The 18,067-nt window shown below is 35.7% G+C and overlaps 1 protein-coding gene across 1 annotated transcript; it reads left to right on the top strand.

The window, feature by feature from the left end:
- The first annotated feature begins 1,295 nt into the window (after positions 1-1,295).
- LOC149418095 (cytochrome P450 6j1-like) lies at positions 1,296-13,159 on the top strand. The gene is made up of 9 exons (XM_089639322.1): positions 1,296-1,503; positions 1,983-2,112; positions 3,371-3,583; positions 5,142-5,323; positions 6,273-6,409; positions 6,493-6,587; positions 6,834-6,960; positions 9,073-9,330; positions 12,384-13,159. The coding sequence occupies exons 1-9, from the start codon at positions 1,316-1,318 to the stop codon at positions 12,569-12,571; spliced, it is 1,518 nt and encodes a 505-aa protein (XP_089495448.1). The 5' UTR covers positions 1,296-1,315; the 3' UTR covers positions 12,572-13,159.
- Positions 13,160-18,067: the final 4,908 nt, after the last annotated feature.

Raw genomic sequence — 18,067 nt, 5'->3', positions numbered from 1 at the left:
ATCATGAATTTGGTAGACTAAACTTGACATCATAAAGACAACAAAGTGTTTAACCCTTTATAGGACAACTTTTTTTTTTAACTATACGCCCTTAATGGTTTTATTTATGCATTCTATATTCATTTTGATGAACAGAAAAAAACTTTTTTTTTTTTTTACTTAGTCTTTTTGAAATTTTCGATTTTCCATGGTCTTTTTTCTGACCGGTGTCCATTTACTCAAAAAAAAAATATGTTCTAAAATTTTTGTTTTCATCACAAAAAGACAGATTGGTAAGAAAAAATGTACTTTTATTTATTTGCGTTACAGGAGAATAACTGCTTTGATAATTTTATAGAGAAACTGACCAGGACGCGATTTTTGTAAATTTACTCAACATGTGCGAACTTCTGGGCGGTTGGTTCGATTCAAGACCTCTGTGTGTTACCTCAGAATGATTACAACCCATAAGGGCGATCATAACGTGTAAACATAAATAAATTTAGACCTTAATGTTTCAGGTCTCAAAACTATCCGTTTTTAGCTTATGACCTATAAAGGGAAGGTTATATGCGATGTTTCTTATAATCTATCGACGATACAATATTGTATCCCTTTTTAAAAACAATTTAGTTTTTACACGGACAAAACTATTTATTCATATTTATATTGCGAAACACGGGTGCAAACCAATAATTTGTCTTAATATTGTAAAGCATATCGTGCAAAAAGCATATTTTAATAAAATAATTAAACTCACACCATATATTAACACGTAGATTATAACGAACGTCGCGTTTAATCTTAAGTTAACTATGCGGTCTATTCTTGAGATATTTATACAACAGATCATCATAATTCTTGCCCAATGGTTTGAATGCTTGGCATTTCAAACATTCATTTCGCAAAAAATGTCATTATCTTATTCAAATCGTGAAGGAGCGACAAATACAACATTACTAACTAATAACAAGGAGAAAGATTGGTGGAAAGTTATAAAAGAAGTCACTAGGGAGGGTCACTACACCCCCTAGCTTCGAAGCCTAAATTAGTAATTATTGTTCCGGGCTGCAGTCTACAGGGTGAAGATAAGACGGATGATAGCCAATTTCCGATAGGAGAGGCCACTAGAAGAAGAAGTTAAGATTACTATTATTGTTATCGTAAGATCAATATTTTTTATATATCAAAAAAAATTACATGAGCAGATTAGAAATCTTTAGTAATATTTGTTTCACCTACTGCACTGTCTAATCTCTGATAAAAATTGCTTAAAATGTGATTTTTTTGCCAAGTAATTGTAGTTGTTTACGAGTGTCACATCTTTTCAATCAAGATGCTAGTGGAGTTCCTTCTCCTGCTCAGCGGTCTGCTGGGATCATTCTACCTGTATTTCACCGCCAATGATAACTACTGGAAGAAGCGAGGGATCCCATTCATCAAGCCAGACTTCTTATTTGGAAACTTCAAGGATGCTTTCTTGGGGAGAAGACACTTTGGACTTATGTATTCCGATCTCTACAAGTAAGTTAACATCAATTAGCCCAGATTTTTCTCAAAAATTCAATTGTAACATTGTCTCAAATGGCATCATTCAGTGCTACATATTATGTTTTTTTGACAGTTAAAAAGTTTCCAAAATACCGATTCTAAGGATGGTTTGTTATTACATATATCATTATTGACCAGTTGTATCACTAAAGTGAAATAATGACAGAACTTCAATAGAACTTTCACGGAACTTGAAAATCATCTTTGAAATTTGATGAATTGTTCAAATTCTGTGAATCTACCCGTACTAAGTCCTTTTCAGCTTTTGAACGAATTGTGATTAGCAGAAGAGGATATTTGGCAGATTATCTATTTTTGTGTTGCTTGTTTATTATTTTGTGTTACCTTTATTACATTACCACTTCCAATATTCCTTTCATTTATTCATAAATTCCAGAAAACAAAATCAAAATTCAAATGATGTATTTTAAAATATGTTCTTTTCTCTGTAGTAAGTTCACCACGTCACCACTTGTGGGCATCATGAAGAGTAAAGATCCAGTTCTTCTCGCCAGGGACCCAGAAATAGCGAGGCAGATTTTGGTCACAGATTTCCGATGCTTCACCGATAATGACTTTACGGTAGGTTCATTCATTTATTAGCAACATGCGATAATTATTTATACAACTCTCTCTATGTTATATTTACGCTCACTGAATTAGACGATGGTTACATTACAAAAAATTATTCAATTGATAACAATCAATATAACTAGATAACAATCATTAGTAGATAATGATCTTACAGTTTAGCATAACAAAGATAAGAAATTAAACTCTCATCACGAATAAATTTTATCAATAAATAATGTTCTAAAATTCCAAATATTACTTGTTCATAATATTTTGTGTTCAGTAAATGCCTTCGAAGTGTAGAATTTCTGATTTCACCTTAATGATCAGTTATATTTAACTTTAGTTGTGTTAAGGTGTTCCATTTACCAAATGGTACTTTCTTTAGACTGACCTTATTTAACCTTTGAAATTCCTATATTCCGTTGCCTAATACCTCTAGATGCAGGCCGGGTACCAGCAAAGGTGTCGCAGGGTCTATGCGCGTGAGAAGCGCAGGTCAGTGGCCAGGGTGCTGATGCAAACCCGAGGAGTCCATGATAAACCGTAGCCTCTTTTTAAGGTTCAAGCAAAGCCGGGCGTAGTAGAGTAGGTCCGTAGTCTGTAGTGGAAGGCACGACGCGGATTGGCAGCGAGCAGTCGCAGGGCTCGCAGGTTAGTCACTGTTGAAACTGCTGATTAATGACAATGTTCGTTTGTTCAAAATCTTAAATCTCCGAAAGTTCTTTACCCATTTGCTTTCAAGTTTTGACAGGAAAAACATTCATTTTTGAAAAAACATCTCTATCCGTTGGAAGTAAAAGCAACAAATAGAGACTGAGCCACAGTTACGAGTGGCGGGGTACAACTAGAATCTATATAAATAAAAATGTTAATGTTCGTTTGTTCAAAATCTTAAATCTCCGAAAGTTCTTAATCGATTGCTTTGAAATTTTGACACAATGTTGCATTTAAATACATGTCTGTTTTTATATATCTATATTATATAGACGTGACCAGTGACAGGTAAAAACATGTTTTTTTTTAAACCAGCGCCATCTGTTGGATGTTAGCAAAACGCGCTATTGTTTCTCTATCTGCACAGACAGACTCAGCCACAGTAACGCGTTACGGAGTACAGCTAGTTAATAATAAAATTGAGATAATTCGTACAGCACCGTTTTGTGGAAAATCACTTTTGAGGGTGCTGAGTTAACACTTTAAGTACGACAATTATGTACTCACAATTATTTATCAAAAATCACTAATCAATAATTTCCCATTTCAGGTAAATCTGGAGCGAGACCCAATGTGGGGCACCAACCCCTTCTCCAATAAGGGCGAGGTGTGGAAGGCTCTCAGGGCGAGGTGGACTCCGCACGTGACCCCGGGCAGGATCAAGCAGTCTTACGTCAGCATGGCAAACCGCGCAGAGGTCATGGTGGCTCACATCAACAAGAGGGTCAAGGCCAATCCTAATACGGAGTTCTTGGCTAGAGATGTAAGTTTTTTTTAACCTCTATAGCAATTTCGGGAGATATTTCTCCCAGACGTCAAACACCCTTGTCTTTTTGGGGGCTATTTCTCCCAGTCTGTTACGGACTCATAAAATTCATGCTATCTCATGTTTTACGGTGGGAAATATGATTTAAACAGTCTTAGAAATAGAGATCTCCACGCTTTCATTTTGCATACAAAAGTTTACCATAGACATTCCACAAATTTTTTTAATAGTTTTGTGAAACAATATTTAAATATGAAACAAAAAAAAGTGAATTCGGTATAACTTTTATAACACCTTAGTCTAATTAAATATTTTTTTTAGTTTTGTGTTAAGTGCTAATTACATTTTCAGAATAAAATTCACCAGTAAGCGACTTTAAAAACTTTTTCTTTACTTGCAAGCAATATGTTAGCATTTTTAACTGTGTAAATATGTCGGATTATAATACTAAATTCTGAAAGAGTCTTAGAAACCTACATATATCCCAAATATTTCTCCATTAGCGAACTTTGCTGTTCTGCTCAGGGTCCAGATATTTTAATTTGTGCTCTTCGGCATTCGACGTTCAACTAATATTGTAGATTATCCAAAGATTTTCGAACACTCATGGTGCCAAAAAATGGTCACGTGGTTTGTCTCCAGCTTGCCCAAACGATACCCGGATTTCATGTTAGGGCAAGTCTATCTCTTCTGACGTCAGGTCTTGTTAATTTATTTTTTGCTGTGGCAACAATCGAGCTTACTTTCTCCAGACTCAAAGCCAAATTATTAGACTTTTATGCTACAGAGACTGATATATAGGTAGATGATTAATTTTTGCAATCTGAGGCCCGATTTTCCAATCGGCTCGCAATCACTGTAGAAAGTACATACATTGGTCAACGTTCTTACCCTCATCGAAGGTACGCACTTAGACGCCAGACTTATCTTCGACGGCTGTCAAAATCTAGTCCATTGTATCTTAACCTAAGATCGTTTTTCGCACGCCCTTCGAAGAACGAGCATCGTTTATTTTTATAATATCTTTTAAGGTCCCATTTAATGGCTGTAGAGCAATCTGAAGCAGCTGCTTTGAGACCAACAAGAACATTCCGCAAGAGGCTCCATTCTTTCGCTAATTTGACAGACGAAAACTTCTTCAGGAATTTTAGGTTTAACAAAGCCTTAGTATGTCAGCTGGTAGTCATTGTGTCTCCGTTCTTCAGCTTTAAATGTCGAAACTAAGGAGAGCAAAAAAATTATGCGGAGACATTTCAAACTATCACCATAAAAACGTCATGATCATCAGAAACATAGACAATATTCACTGAGCCAACAATTTAATCATCTCTTCAACCCTTCTACATTCAAGAATAAATGAATCATTCGACAAATTTAATCAGACGACCCCTTAAATTTTTGCGTTGATGGTGCTTGACAAATAACTCTTGATCGCTAATGGAGAATCGAGCACCTGGTCTATGTAGATGTACATTGTACTTCTACCTTCTAAACGTTACAACATAGATTTTTTATACTAATAGTCGTATAATGTAATTTTATTTCTTTTTTACAGCTGATTGCGTCGTTTTTAACGGACTCCATCGCTCTGGGAACATTTGGAGTAAATATAGATTCATATGCCGATCCTCAAAATCCCTTCAAGGTTATCTCTAACTCCATTTTCGTATCAGATTTTTGGGCTGGTCTACTTACCACCACATTTGTGGTAGCCCCTTGGTTGGCCAAGTATTTCAGGTAAAAAAAAAGTGCACACTTCATCCCCTGCTATTAAACCACATTTCAAAAAATTATCAAATGTGAACAATATTTTAACTACTATATACTATAGAGATTAGTTAACTTAGATACTTAACTTCTTGATCACTGATGCTAAAGTTTCGTCGTGCACCAGCTGATTCTGTATTCGTAATAACTTACTTGTTTTTATGCAAAATTATGGTTTTGTAAATTGTACCGTCGTACCAGATAACATGTTTATATGTTTATAAAAATACTGGGTTTTCCAATAAGAGGTGTTATTTTGATATTCAATCGTAATAGATCAATGGTTTCGTTGCTTGTGTGGCACGTAGCGCCGTCTTGTTGAAAGTAAACGTTGTCCAGATCAATACCATCCAATTCCGGCCATAAAAAATCATTAACCATCTCTCGATAGCACAATCCATTCACCTGTTGCTACAGCCTCATTTTCGAAAAGTAAGGTCCAATGACTCCGCCGGACCATAAACCGCACCAAACAGTCACATGTTGAGGATAGAGAGGCTTTTCAACAATAACTCTTGGGTTTTCCGAGCCCCAGATGCGACAATTTTGCTTGTTGACGAAGCCACCGAGGTGGAAATGGGCCTCATCACTCAAGATGATTTGCATTTGATTCACTCAAGTGAATTTTAATAATTTCAATGCGTTTGTTGAAGCGTATATCGTTCCATTTTTATTAATGGCGTAGTTTCTACTTGTCAAATGTCAAAAAATGACAGCTTCAAAAGTAACATCTACCGAAATAGCGGGCTATTCAAAATAACACCTCTTATTGGAAAACCCTGTAGTATATAATCTACTATAATTAGTTTTCCAGACTAGCTAGTTATGTCAAGAGAGATGATTTTTCAATAGTATCCTTGGCTAACAAGGGGTTGAATGTTCTGTATGTTGTTTTTTTAAATGTTGAATTTTTTTCCAGATTCGTGTCGCAAGAAATTGTTGACTTGTCATTCAGTGCTGCCAGGGATATCATGAAGTGTCAAAAAGAGACTGGATTGCCCAAGAATGACATGTACACTGCTTTAACCAATTACAGTATCGCAGATGGACATGCTAGTTAGTTTTAATCGATATTTTGAATAAATGATTATTTTACTTATTTCGCAGTACTTTTCCATACTTATATGACATATTTTTAGCCTTCAGTGAACTGGATTTGGCAGGAAGAATATTTGGAATGCTCTTGGATGCTTCTGAAACTACAAGTGGGCCCGTGTCTTTCGGACTCTTTGAAGTAAGTTAACGATTTATATAAATTCTTATTTATTAACATTATTAGCCTCCTTATCAATTAACAATTTACAAATTCAACTACATCCGTAGTTGATACTTATCTCTAGATCGATTTATGTCAGTTGATTAACACGTGTTAGTAATTGATATAAGTTACTTATTTGATTCCTACTTTTTGTTACATGTTTTTTGAAACCATAAAGTGTTTTTTTTATTTATACTACATAATATTTTTATTATTATGCAGGTTGCTTGCAATCCCGATGTACAAACAAGACTGCAGGCAGAATTAGATGATGCCGCAGCAGCTAATGGAGGAGAACTGAACTATGATATCATCAATCAACTTCCCTATCTGGATATGGTGTTACAAGGTTAGCTTGCCTCGTTGAAATTGATTTAATGTTGAATAATCACTATTGATTATTTCTTTAGCGTTGTTTTCATGAGAAAATGACCTTAAGGGCTCTTTACAACTTAATTTATTTCACCTGTAACTTATTACTTAGACTTACACCTAGGAGTTGATTTATTACTAATGACTTATAAATAAAACTTAGAGCTAGCAACTAACTACTGAAACTTAACTATCAATGATAAACTTTTTCAATTCTGCTGCATGCTTAATGCGCAAAAAAAAATATGAATAGCACTTGGTTTCAACTTAAATACTACAAAAAATTACTATTTATGTGTTGGGAGATAGTAAAAGATCCATTAAAGTTCAATTTTTTCTCAATCAAAGTTAAGTTCTCAGGTTAGGAAATATGCATAAATTATTAAAATAACCCAAACTAATCTCTAAAAACCGGTTCCATGATAACTCAACACCGTGACTATTCAACACATCTTTAAAAAGTGATATAAAGTCATTAAAAACGAGGAAAAAAAAATTTAAACCTAACCTAACCTAACCTACCCCAGTTAATAAATTTGTTGTTTCATCACTTTCCATGACTTTATATAACTTTTTAAAGATGTGATGAATTATCATTTTGATGATTTATCCGGTTACCCTAAAAACCTATTCAGTGCATATACGACTTAAAGCTCATACTTAAATACATAGGTGTAAACAGCCGACAAGAATGTTCAATAAATAAAAATAATTTTTTGTTAAGGCCAACGTGAAGATAATGCCATACTTGACAAAGTATCATTTAGATGTTTGTGTTTAACAAACCCAGTAGAAGTAATATCCAAAGGCAAAATGAATGTATAAGGTCGACACTGCAGTTGCAGTGCTTCGTGACGTGCGTGGGCACAATTCTTCGACACTGCAATTGCAGGGCTCCGACTCCTAAGGGTTAAAGAGCCTTTGCATGCTGCAGAATTCCTCAAGTTTGCCTTAGTAACTTACATCTAAGACTTATAACTAGTGATTTACAACTAAGGCTTAGAACTAGTGACTAAGAAGAAATTTGTAGAGAACCCAAAATAATCTCTATTTTAATGGATTCAAGATTTTTAATCAATTACCGACAGATGTTAAAGAAGCCTTGCTGCTTTTCGTGGGTTATGCCTAAATACTATAAAGATTAAGTTTTAGATGTATTGTAAAGTGTCCTTAACCTCTTAAGGACCACGCCCGAGTATACTCGGCGGCTATTATGTGCTAGAATTCGGAATTCATACTAAAGAAAAAAAATTATTATTTTTTCACACTATGCACCACAACATCAATATTCAGTCCCATTTTGGGCCCGAAATGGCTTTTATATGAGGATATATATTTTGAGTACTTAAATAAAATTCATTGATAAAAAAAAAAGTGTTTTTTTTTTAATTTTTAATTTTTAAATGATTACTGAAGGGGTTAATGGAATAGAAATAAGTTGTTAAAAGGTGTATACTAGATAAAAAAAATGTAACTTTTTTATAACTAGATAAAAACACACAAAAAAAAACCTATACATATTTATGACCAAGTGGGTCTTAATACATAATACTGCAATATGACCTAAAATTACTGCATAAAACTATTAATTAATAATAATTGACTTAATGAATAGGGAATTCTCTTCACACCAAAAAATCACTTATTATTAATTATTCACATGTAGAAACACTTCAGACACAAGAATACATAGTTTTTATAATTTTCAAAAATCATTTATTAAAGTTATAATGACTTTAAAAACAGGCGCGAACGAAATATTTCAATTTAGCTAAAAACGCCCGGTGATTGATCAAGCGTTCAAGGGCGAACGATGACGTCACTGTTGACCGGCCCGAGTAGATCCTGCAAACCGATGGCGGCGGCAACGGCAAAGGTGTGACGTAGCGGTCAAAATGGCGCATGACCGTTTTCAGAGCCGAAATAGCACGCAATTTTTAAAACAACTACAAAAAATTGAAAATGCATTAAAAAAAAAAGAAAAAAAAGAGGCACATAATAAAATAATTATCTTTATTGAAATAAATTATTTACAAAATGCACGAGAATTCCCTATTATGTAGATAAAATACAATTTATTCTTTTCCAGAGATCCTTCGCAACTATCCACCATTGATCCACCTTAGCCGCGTGTGCACCCAGCCCATAACCCTGAAGAAAGGTGACACCCAGGTCAAGGTCCATATTGGAATGACCGTGGCAGTTCCGGTCCTGGCTATCCACATGGACCCCCAATACTATCCCGATCCCTACAAGTTTGACCCCGAACGGTTCGCGCCCGGCATGGCTGAAACACGCCCAAAGAGCACCTATATGCCGTTTGGTGATGGACCTAGAACTTGTATAGGTAAAATAACATTATACATATTATTTGTTTATACACGGTGTCCGGAAACTCGTAGTACAAGCGGGAAACTGGAGAATCTACACCACATGGGGAACCCAAATAAACATAAAGTTTTTTAATTTGAGCATTTAACAAAAAAAAAAAAAAAAACCAAAAAAATATATTTTTCGGCTATTTTAGGGTTAAAGTTTTTTCTGGTGTTTAGGGTTGAACAACAGACATTTTAACCCTGCAGAGCAGAAATATTTTATGATTACAACGGATTAAATGAAGGGTGATTTCAAAATAATGCTTCAAATCCGAGTTTCTTCATTTTTTTTTACTTTCAAATAGTTTTAATTAGTTGGGTACTTTGATCTTCAGTAATAATTTATAAGAATTTGATTTTAAAAAAAAATAAAATCAACTTCTAACTCGATTTACTCGATAACGAAAGCTCAAATCAAAAAAAAATATATACTACAAAATCGACTCCAAATGTGATGTAGATTCACCAGTTTCCCGCTTGTACTACGAGTTTCCGGACACCCTGTATACAGTGTACGAACAGTACAAACGGGAAACTGGTGAACAGTTTTAGTGCTTTGCTTACTTTGCAAGTATATATGTAAATTTCTACAGTTTTTAGATATAAATTTTGGTAAATAAAAATGCAAGAACTTGGTCAAATATCAACAAATTTTAATGATTCTTTTTGAAATTAAATAAGTAAAAAATGAAATGTTATGCTTCTAACAAAAAAACGGCAAATTTACAATTAGAAAAATTATTAAAACAATTATAATTATTTCGCTTCACAAACGTGTTTTACCGTGCAAAGTTCATGTAGTCCATCTTACAGCGAATGCATATGAGGTTGGATCGTCTTATCTCATTGGAATACCTTTTCCTTTAAGAAAAATGGTGGCTCGTCTTGTTATCCCCGTTTCCAGTAAGACGGCAAAGAATGCTTTTATTTCATTTACAGTAGTTAGTGTCCACTTTTTGGCCTGTAAATGCGATTTGTTTCTGTTGGTTTCTTTGACAATACGTTCAAGAAGTAACGAAGTGAAAAATAAATTGAAATTGGATTTTTGTTTTGCATCAAAAGAATGAGAATATCCAGGTTATCACTCTAAAATCATTAGTAGATGAAGTCCAATTCAGTGAATACATGGAGAAAGAAGTTTTATTTCTGTAGCTTCTTCTTCTTCTTCTTCAATGGCGCTACAGCCCATTTCGAGCCTTGGCCTCCTTTAACATGAGCCTCCACCGCCCTCTGTCCTCGGCCGTCGTCTTCCAATCTGCAACATGGAGTAGTCCTCTGGCATCTTTCCTGACATCGTCCTCCCATCTCAGCCTAGGTCTGCCCGCCTTTCGTTTGCCTCCCGGGTGTCCTGTTAAAACCTTCTTTGGTACACGTGTGCTTGGCATTCGGTGCACATGTCCGGCCCATCTTAGTCTTTGGAGCCGTAAATGAGTAAAGAGTCTGGGAGCTTGGTAGATGTCATATAGCTCCTTATTGTGGCGGATTCTCCATGCCTCTCCCTCTCGCACCGCTCCTAAGATTCTTCGAAGTACCTTTCTTTCGAAGGTGTCCAGCCGTTCCGCAGACTTTGCTGTCAGTGTTCCCGCCTCACATCCATAGGCCAAGACCGTTCTAATAATTGTTTTGTACAGGGTTATTTTGGTTTTCCTATGGACGTTTCGGGATTTGAACACTGGCAGCAACGCGAAGTAAGTGTTGTTAGCGGCTGTGATGCGCTTTCTTACTTCTACTGGGTCTTCGTTGTCCTGCGTTATGATGGAGCCCAGGTAGGCAAACTCTTCGACCACTTCAAAGTTATAGGAGTTTTTAAAATTCACTTTATCTTTTATTCTGCGGTGTGGGGTTCTGGTTTGCATCATGATTTTAGTTTTGTTCTCGTTGATTTGCAAGCCCACCTCTCTTGCTGCAGTCTCCAAAGGGTCAAACACCTCTCTTACAGCCTGTAAGGATCTTCCGACAATGTTAAGGTCGTCTGCATATCCAACTATTTGATTGCTTTTGTAGCAAATGTTTGAGTCGGTAGCAATCATTGTCTTCCTCACGACGTGCTCCAGAACAATATTGAAAAGAGTGGGAGCTAAGCCATCACCTTGTTTCAGCCCCTGGGAGACGTTAAAATCCTCCGTTGTTTCACCTCCTATCCTTACTCGACATCGTGAACCAACCATCGTTGCTTTTACAAGCTTGACTATTTTGGGCGGTATACCAAAATTTAGGAGTATTTCATATATTTTCTCCCTATCTATACTGTCATATGCCTGTTTGAAGTCAACAAATAGTTGATATATGTCTATATCGAATTCCCAGCATTTTGTCAGGATTTGTCGAGTAGTAAAGAGTTGATCAGTGGTGGATCTCCCCCTCCTAAAACCTGCCTGATACTCTCCCAGCAAGTTCTCTGAATGACGTTCTAGTCTTTCTTTCAAAATCGTTGTGAAGATTTTATACGCTGTACAAAGTAGCGATATTCCTCTGTGATTTTCACATTTCAATTTGTCTCCCTTTTTATGTATGGGGCATATTATACTAGTTTGCCACTCTTCTGGTACTCTTTCTCGGCGGTCCATATTTTTACAATAAGATTGTGTAGCAGGTTTTTCAGATGTTCGTTTCCATATTTATAGAGCTCTGCCGGGATATTGTCTCCTCCCGGTGTTTTATTGTTTTTCAATTTATTTAGGGCAGCCCTTACTTCTGCCACCGATGGCGCTCTAGTCGTTTCATCATTATTTAGCTCATCCGGAATGTGAGTTGGTTCGACTGTCAGGTTGTTATTGGGATTCAAGAGCTGTTGGAAGTATTCTTTCCACCTAGTCTTAATCTTTTCTTATTTCTGTAGCTATAATACATAAATTGCCAAAAAATAAATAGAAGAGTAACTCAGGATAGTTTTGACATGCATTACAATGTATGAAAATATGATGTAACTAAAATTAAACCAACTGCTAACAGAAGATTAATTTGTTGGTAAGATTCCATTGGAAAGCGATTTCAATATATGTATTTATATATTTATTTTTTGCAGGTATGAAGCTAGGCACGGTAGAGGCAAAGGTTGTGTTAGCATTCCTAGTAAAGAATTTCGTAATTCGTCCTGTGGGAGACCGCTACGCGAGGCCCATTCCAATAGACCCAAACGTGTTTGTCATGAGGCCTGCGCAGGAGTTGACCGTGACCTTCAGTCCGAGGAATCAAGGAGAGACCTATTCATAAATAAAAATTGTAAAAACTGTTTTTTTCTTTCCGTTTTTGTTGTTGTTATTTTACTTCTGTTCTTCCTACACGTTTTCTGTAACACAATCACTCTACAATTAGAAAAAATGTAATGACATTTTGAAAGAAGTCAAAATTACAGAACTCATTACTGTATATAAAGCGGTAAATATCTTCCAAGAAATACCGACCAATATAAAGAAAGAGGAACATTCGATTAAATTCAAGAAAGAAGAAACTAAATTTAATATAAATATTTTGTAAGACTGTAGTTTTTAACTTTGTTTTTTTTATTTTTATTATGTTGTGTTTATATTAGTACGTAAGTAACCATTGTACGTTTTAAGTTTATAAAATATAAAAAATTTAAAAATCAATAATTGTATGTGATTTGAGATTTTCACCATCAAAAGAATTATCATCGTAATTTATTGTTGGGGTATTATTGGTAATCGTCGTAAGGCCAGTATTCATGTTAACTAATTGTACTGAAATACGGCCCATGAGACGATTGACAGGCGCAACACGGTAAAGCTTCTACATACATAAACACATACTTCAACACAATCTACACATCTGCCTGATGCTGGACTCTCTAATGCTGTCTGAAACTTTGGCTAAAGAAGGAAGATTTGCAACACGGCATAATACCCAAAAAATAATTTACGATAAATAAATATTTGTATTTTGGGAGAGGGATAGATAAGGAGGGATCTGGGAAGAGAGGCAGAAAGAGAACCGTGAAGGAGTTCGAGATTTGGAATCAGGTAGGGTGACAGAAAGAGAACCATGAAGTAGAATAGAATGACAGGGAAGGTAACTGAAATAAGGACAGGGAAAATAAACTGTAAAGGGAATCATGTTGTGAACTGAATCGGGAACTTATAGACTGAGAGACAAGAAGGAAACCATAAAGAAGTACTGGTATGGAAACTGATACATGGTTCATAACCCTGAACAACTCCGGGAACACTTCAGCTTGTATGTAAATATTTCTTGAATTATTCTGACTACTTCTTGTTCCTTCCCTGTAAGCTCAATAAAAAAGAAAATGCTCCCCCCCCCCCCAACTTGGAAACTGACGATGCCCCTGGTCCGATTGTTGATATGATGAAAGATGACATTGTTTCCCTATCATATTTAAAAAAATCCTATTGAATCTCAAAAGAGAAATGCAAGTTTTGAGGTTACATCTCAATTGCGCTTTTATATTGAACATTTTAATAAAAAAATTCTATTTATATCAGCGAAATGAGATTGTCAAGTGAAATTCCTAAATTCACACTTGTCAAAAAACTGCCACAAGATCATCCCAAAACTAAAATCGGTGGATGTTTCTTCTGACTTTTGATATCGCCCATATATATTTACCATTTACATATCGCCATAATGCCCTAATCTTCTAATGCGCCTGCTCCCTGAACAAGGAAGATTGTACCGGCGCGGGTGATTTGAATCGAGTTGAATGGAAAATCATTCTTACCAAAGATAAAGAAATAAATTTACTGAACATGTTTCTAGAAATGTCTCTAGATAAGAATGCTGATTTTTTACAAACGAATTTTCGGTTATGTAACGTGTTTGTTCGCAACACAGCGAGGACTCAAACCTATAAATGACAAGTCTGCTCCCACATGAGAGGCAAGCTCGTTGAAATGACAATGATGCTTTCCGCAGGCAGAGAGTTAGACAATATATTAGTTTTAAACGCCCAAACTACACACGCATATTGTTGCGTAACCAAGTTATTTGACTCTTATCATTATACATATAATATACTTTTTAACAAAAACCCAACTCTGATAAAATAATGATTGTTTACTTTTACCTTGAACCTACTGACCTCTCAGTCCCACTGCGTAGATTTAGTACTTATTTAGTACTAGTGATTCATTTTTATCCAGTGAAGGGGGATTTTTTTTATGAACACTTTACATCAATCCCAATTGTCTGGAGCGCTGGGATGTCTCAATCGGGATGCGCTGTGAGCAGCATTGCCATATCGAGCCCTCTGTCCTGACAAAATCTAAAATTTCCCAAAACAAACCTACAAAAATGACCCGATTCAAACCTGCACAATGCAGCAATGCTGTTTACCATAGATTCACCACTCATACCTTTTACCTACCGTTAACATTTAGCGCGGCCGTGCTAACCATGAGTCATTGATGTATGTGTATATAAGTCCCCAGATCTCGGTGATTTTGAATGACAAAGGGAGAAAGGGAGTTTTTTTCTAAAAGAAGTAAGATATCTGGAGGGTATTGAAGGTGAAATTTTGTGTAATCATGCATTTTGATCAGACGTGGATACTCCCGCGCGCCAGGGATAGTCTCAGGAGGTCATGCACGGTCGATCGATAAAGCCCTATATGTCTTTGGGAATATGGTAAGGAGACGAATGAAACAGGTTGTGAGGTCATAGCGTTAATTGAGTCAGTGTAGTTTCACGATGACTCCGGAACGATGCTCACGCAGTTCCCTGTTGCGAATTCCCTGTTTCGAAGATCGACATCGCGTTGGTGGATGTAGTCAGCGACGAATATCAGGACAAAGTCAGGTCGAAGATCAACACCAGATGAAGTGGAGATAAATGGTGGTAGAGTGGTCAATGGCGATGAAGTCGGTGGCTAGACACCGCGTTGGTGGAGACCGGACGTGTACTCCAGTGTGAAGTATGATGGTGGCAAGGGAATATTTCACAAGGCCAAGGCGCTGTTCTTATCTCGAGTCAATGATAATTTTTGGGCTCTCCTTTATGGTCGTGCAACGCTGGGCGTATTAGGTCTGTGGCCCATGGCGGAGCGGTGAGGTAAGAAGGTGATGTTTCACTAATAAGTTCTAATGCGATGCGGGTTGCATGTATCAACGTTCCCGAACCTTCTAGTAGCTACCGCTACATGTCAATACGATATTGATTTAATTCGTCACCTATGATCTGTTAGCAATATTTGTGAGTACGGTCAACAATTGATAAAAATGTTCCGACTGCCCTTAGACAAATTTTAGCGCGGCCTCCATAATATTAGATAGGCTTCGGTTAAATGTCAAATACATGCATATTTTTAAATAATATTGTTCGTTATTAAAAATTACTGGCTTATTACCGAACGGATTTGAACTAACGAAGCTCTTAGAATTGTAAGAAGACGTTTTCGCTGTGAGTTATCTAATTCGTTTGGGCCAATAACGCTACACATGGCTTGGAGAAACGAAAGTTGTTCATATAACATGTTGTGAATAAATACCTCATTAACTAATTTACTCCCTTTTTAGTGTTAAAAAGTAAATACCATATTTCGGAATATCATTTTATAGGCAGCGTATATCGATTTATTATTTATTTACTGCATTATCAATATCGATATAGCTATCGACGGCGCGACCGTGCTCGGAAAATCGCTGTTAAATAATCAGTAGTTACGCCTATCGAACCGATTTTCTAAAGTTATCGAATTCATTTTACACAAATGTGAAATAACACAGATATTTTTTATTTATTTATTACCGCATACCGGGTTTTCGAACCCTTGAACTCTAGATTCTCAAAACTTCGACCCTACAATGTCTAAAAAAATAAACTGAGTAGATACGCAATACGCATGTCAGCAAAATCGGCGTGGCAATGATTTTAATGACGTAGTAATAATCGAATTATAGGTTATTTAAGTAATCTACAAATTGTTAAAACTCTTTCGTACGATTTATTTAGTCGATCTTTTTAGAATTCGTTAGTTAGGAAAGATTATAATTCATTGAAATTAGATCTCGTATAGTTTCGAATTCGAAAGCTCCATAAATAGTTTTTACAAGAAATATGCTAATAAGCTTTAAAAAATTTAACATAATCTCTGATTGAAAACAATCCGTATCATCTCAGATGATTATTGTGCTTCTACTCTGTCTGATGTGGAATATCGAATCTCCCCAAAATAGTCGCATTTTAAATATTTTATGCCTAGCTGTGGGATTTCCATCTTTCTCACTTTTAGGCCCTTCAGCTTCTTACAAGCTACGTGACTGTGACGCAACCAGAAGTAGCCTACCGATATGATACTCTTTAAAGTTGGTTTCCGTACACAGAGCTACCCGAACCATACTATAATTAACTACATACCGTCCATACCGAGTCAAAATAACACACAGTAAAAGTAATCGTTAATTTCAAATAATTAATGTCGCGAAACAGTGACAGTGAAATTGACATATAAGTATGCTAAATGAAGCTCTTGTTATTGGGCATTGGCCAATAGCATCGCCATCTTTCCTACACCAACCATACAGCTTGCGTGGCTTTGCTTGGCTTGCTTGCTCACAGGAAAACCAAAATGCGCTTGCTCATTGTAATATTTCTGCTGAACAAACAATCTACTGCCAAGAGTTCGAGTAAAAGAATTGCTCGATCTCTCAGCAGCAAGATCGAGCAAGATAATCTAAAAATCATAACAAAGTCCAAAAACAAAAAATATTGCACCTGAAGACATTTAACCCAGTAGAAGATTTTTTTTTAATTTTCGTCTTACGTAGATTTCAAACTTGAGAAAATAAAAAAGAAAATACTTGAAAATATTGATAAAATAATGTTGGATTTTCAAAAGACAACCGAATTTATTTGTCAAAAATATGATATAATTACTCGCTTAGACTCAATGAATGATGTTAGGAGAAGTTCAGAGCTTAAAAAATGATTTGGCAAATAAAGGTAACATTATTAAGCATCTGAAAATTAGACTGGCTTGCTTAGAACAGTCTAGCCTAGGTAGGTCAACAAGTAATGGACAGCATTTATTTTTAGGTCAAGAGTGTTTGATTCCGTTTCTTAGGTAAGTAAGTTCTCAGTGCACAGAACCTAGCTTTTTAACATTGGAACATTCCGGCATTTCGGTAGGTATATGTATATTGTATTCCTTGAATTTCTTTCTCGATCCTGTGTAATCCGCAAAGCCGCGCGGCGCGCGTGCTTAATAATAAATATATATAAAGTGGGTACAGGATATAATATTAGTACATAAAGAATATATTTACATTACAAAATATATTTATGTTCGCAATCTCACCATGAAGAAACTGGTTCTTGTGCTTGGTGAGAGAGTTACACTAATTATAAGAAAAATATAATCATTATGCTATAAGTATATATAGGTATGATAGGAACAATATATGTATAAAGAGACAAAATCTAAATACAGTGGAGATGAGTATAGACTGATAATAAATATCAATGAATACCAATGAAGGGAAAAACAGGATTTGTTGATTTCATATAACTCTAACACCAACCAAATCCTCTCGTGACGAAAAATATTAATGGAAATATTGCGTCTTTAGTATTTATTTTGAGTTTGTTATCATTTGATTGGGTACATGACCTTTCCATAAACATTTTTGCTTGAAATTTTAAATACCTAATATGTTTGAGTACCTAGTCAAATTTCATAAAAAATGTCGGTCCCCACCATTGAAGAAGTCGAGCCGCCACTGCCTAGTTCGTGAGAGA

The sequence above is a fragment of the Hesperophylax consimilis genome, chromosome 14, assembly GCF_061612785.1.
Source record: "Hesperophylax consimilis isolate HC1 chromosome 14, BYU_Hcon_1.0, whole genome shotgun sequence".
Taxonomy (NCBI): Eukaryota; Metazoa; Arthropoda; class Insecta; order Trichoptera; family Limnephilidae; genus Hesperophylax; species Hesperophylax consimilis.
Note: the sequence above shows the minus strand (reverse complement) of the source record. Positions and strands in the feature narration are given on the sequence as shown.

What these genes read in the sequence shown, in the direction of transcription:
- LOC149418095 (XM_089639322.1), top strand. Translation starts at nt 1,316, where the DNA reads ATGCTAGTGGAGTTCCTTCTCCTGCTCAGCGGTCTGCTGGGATCATTC. An exon ending in TATCGCAGATGGACATGCTA is followed by an intron (nt 6,410 to 6,492) that starts GTTAGTTTTAAT and finishes ACATATTTTTAG; the next exon opens with CCTTCAGTGAACTGGATTTG. An exon ending in TGGACCTAGAACTTGTATAG is followed by an intron (nt 9,331 to 12,383) that starts GTAAAATAACAT and finishes TATTTTTTGCAG; the next exon opens with GTATGAAGCTAGGCACGGTA.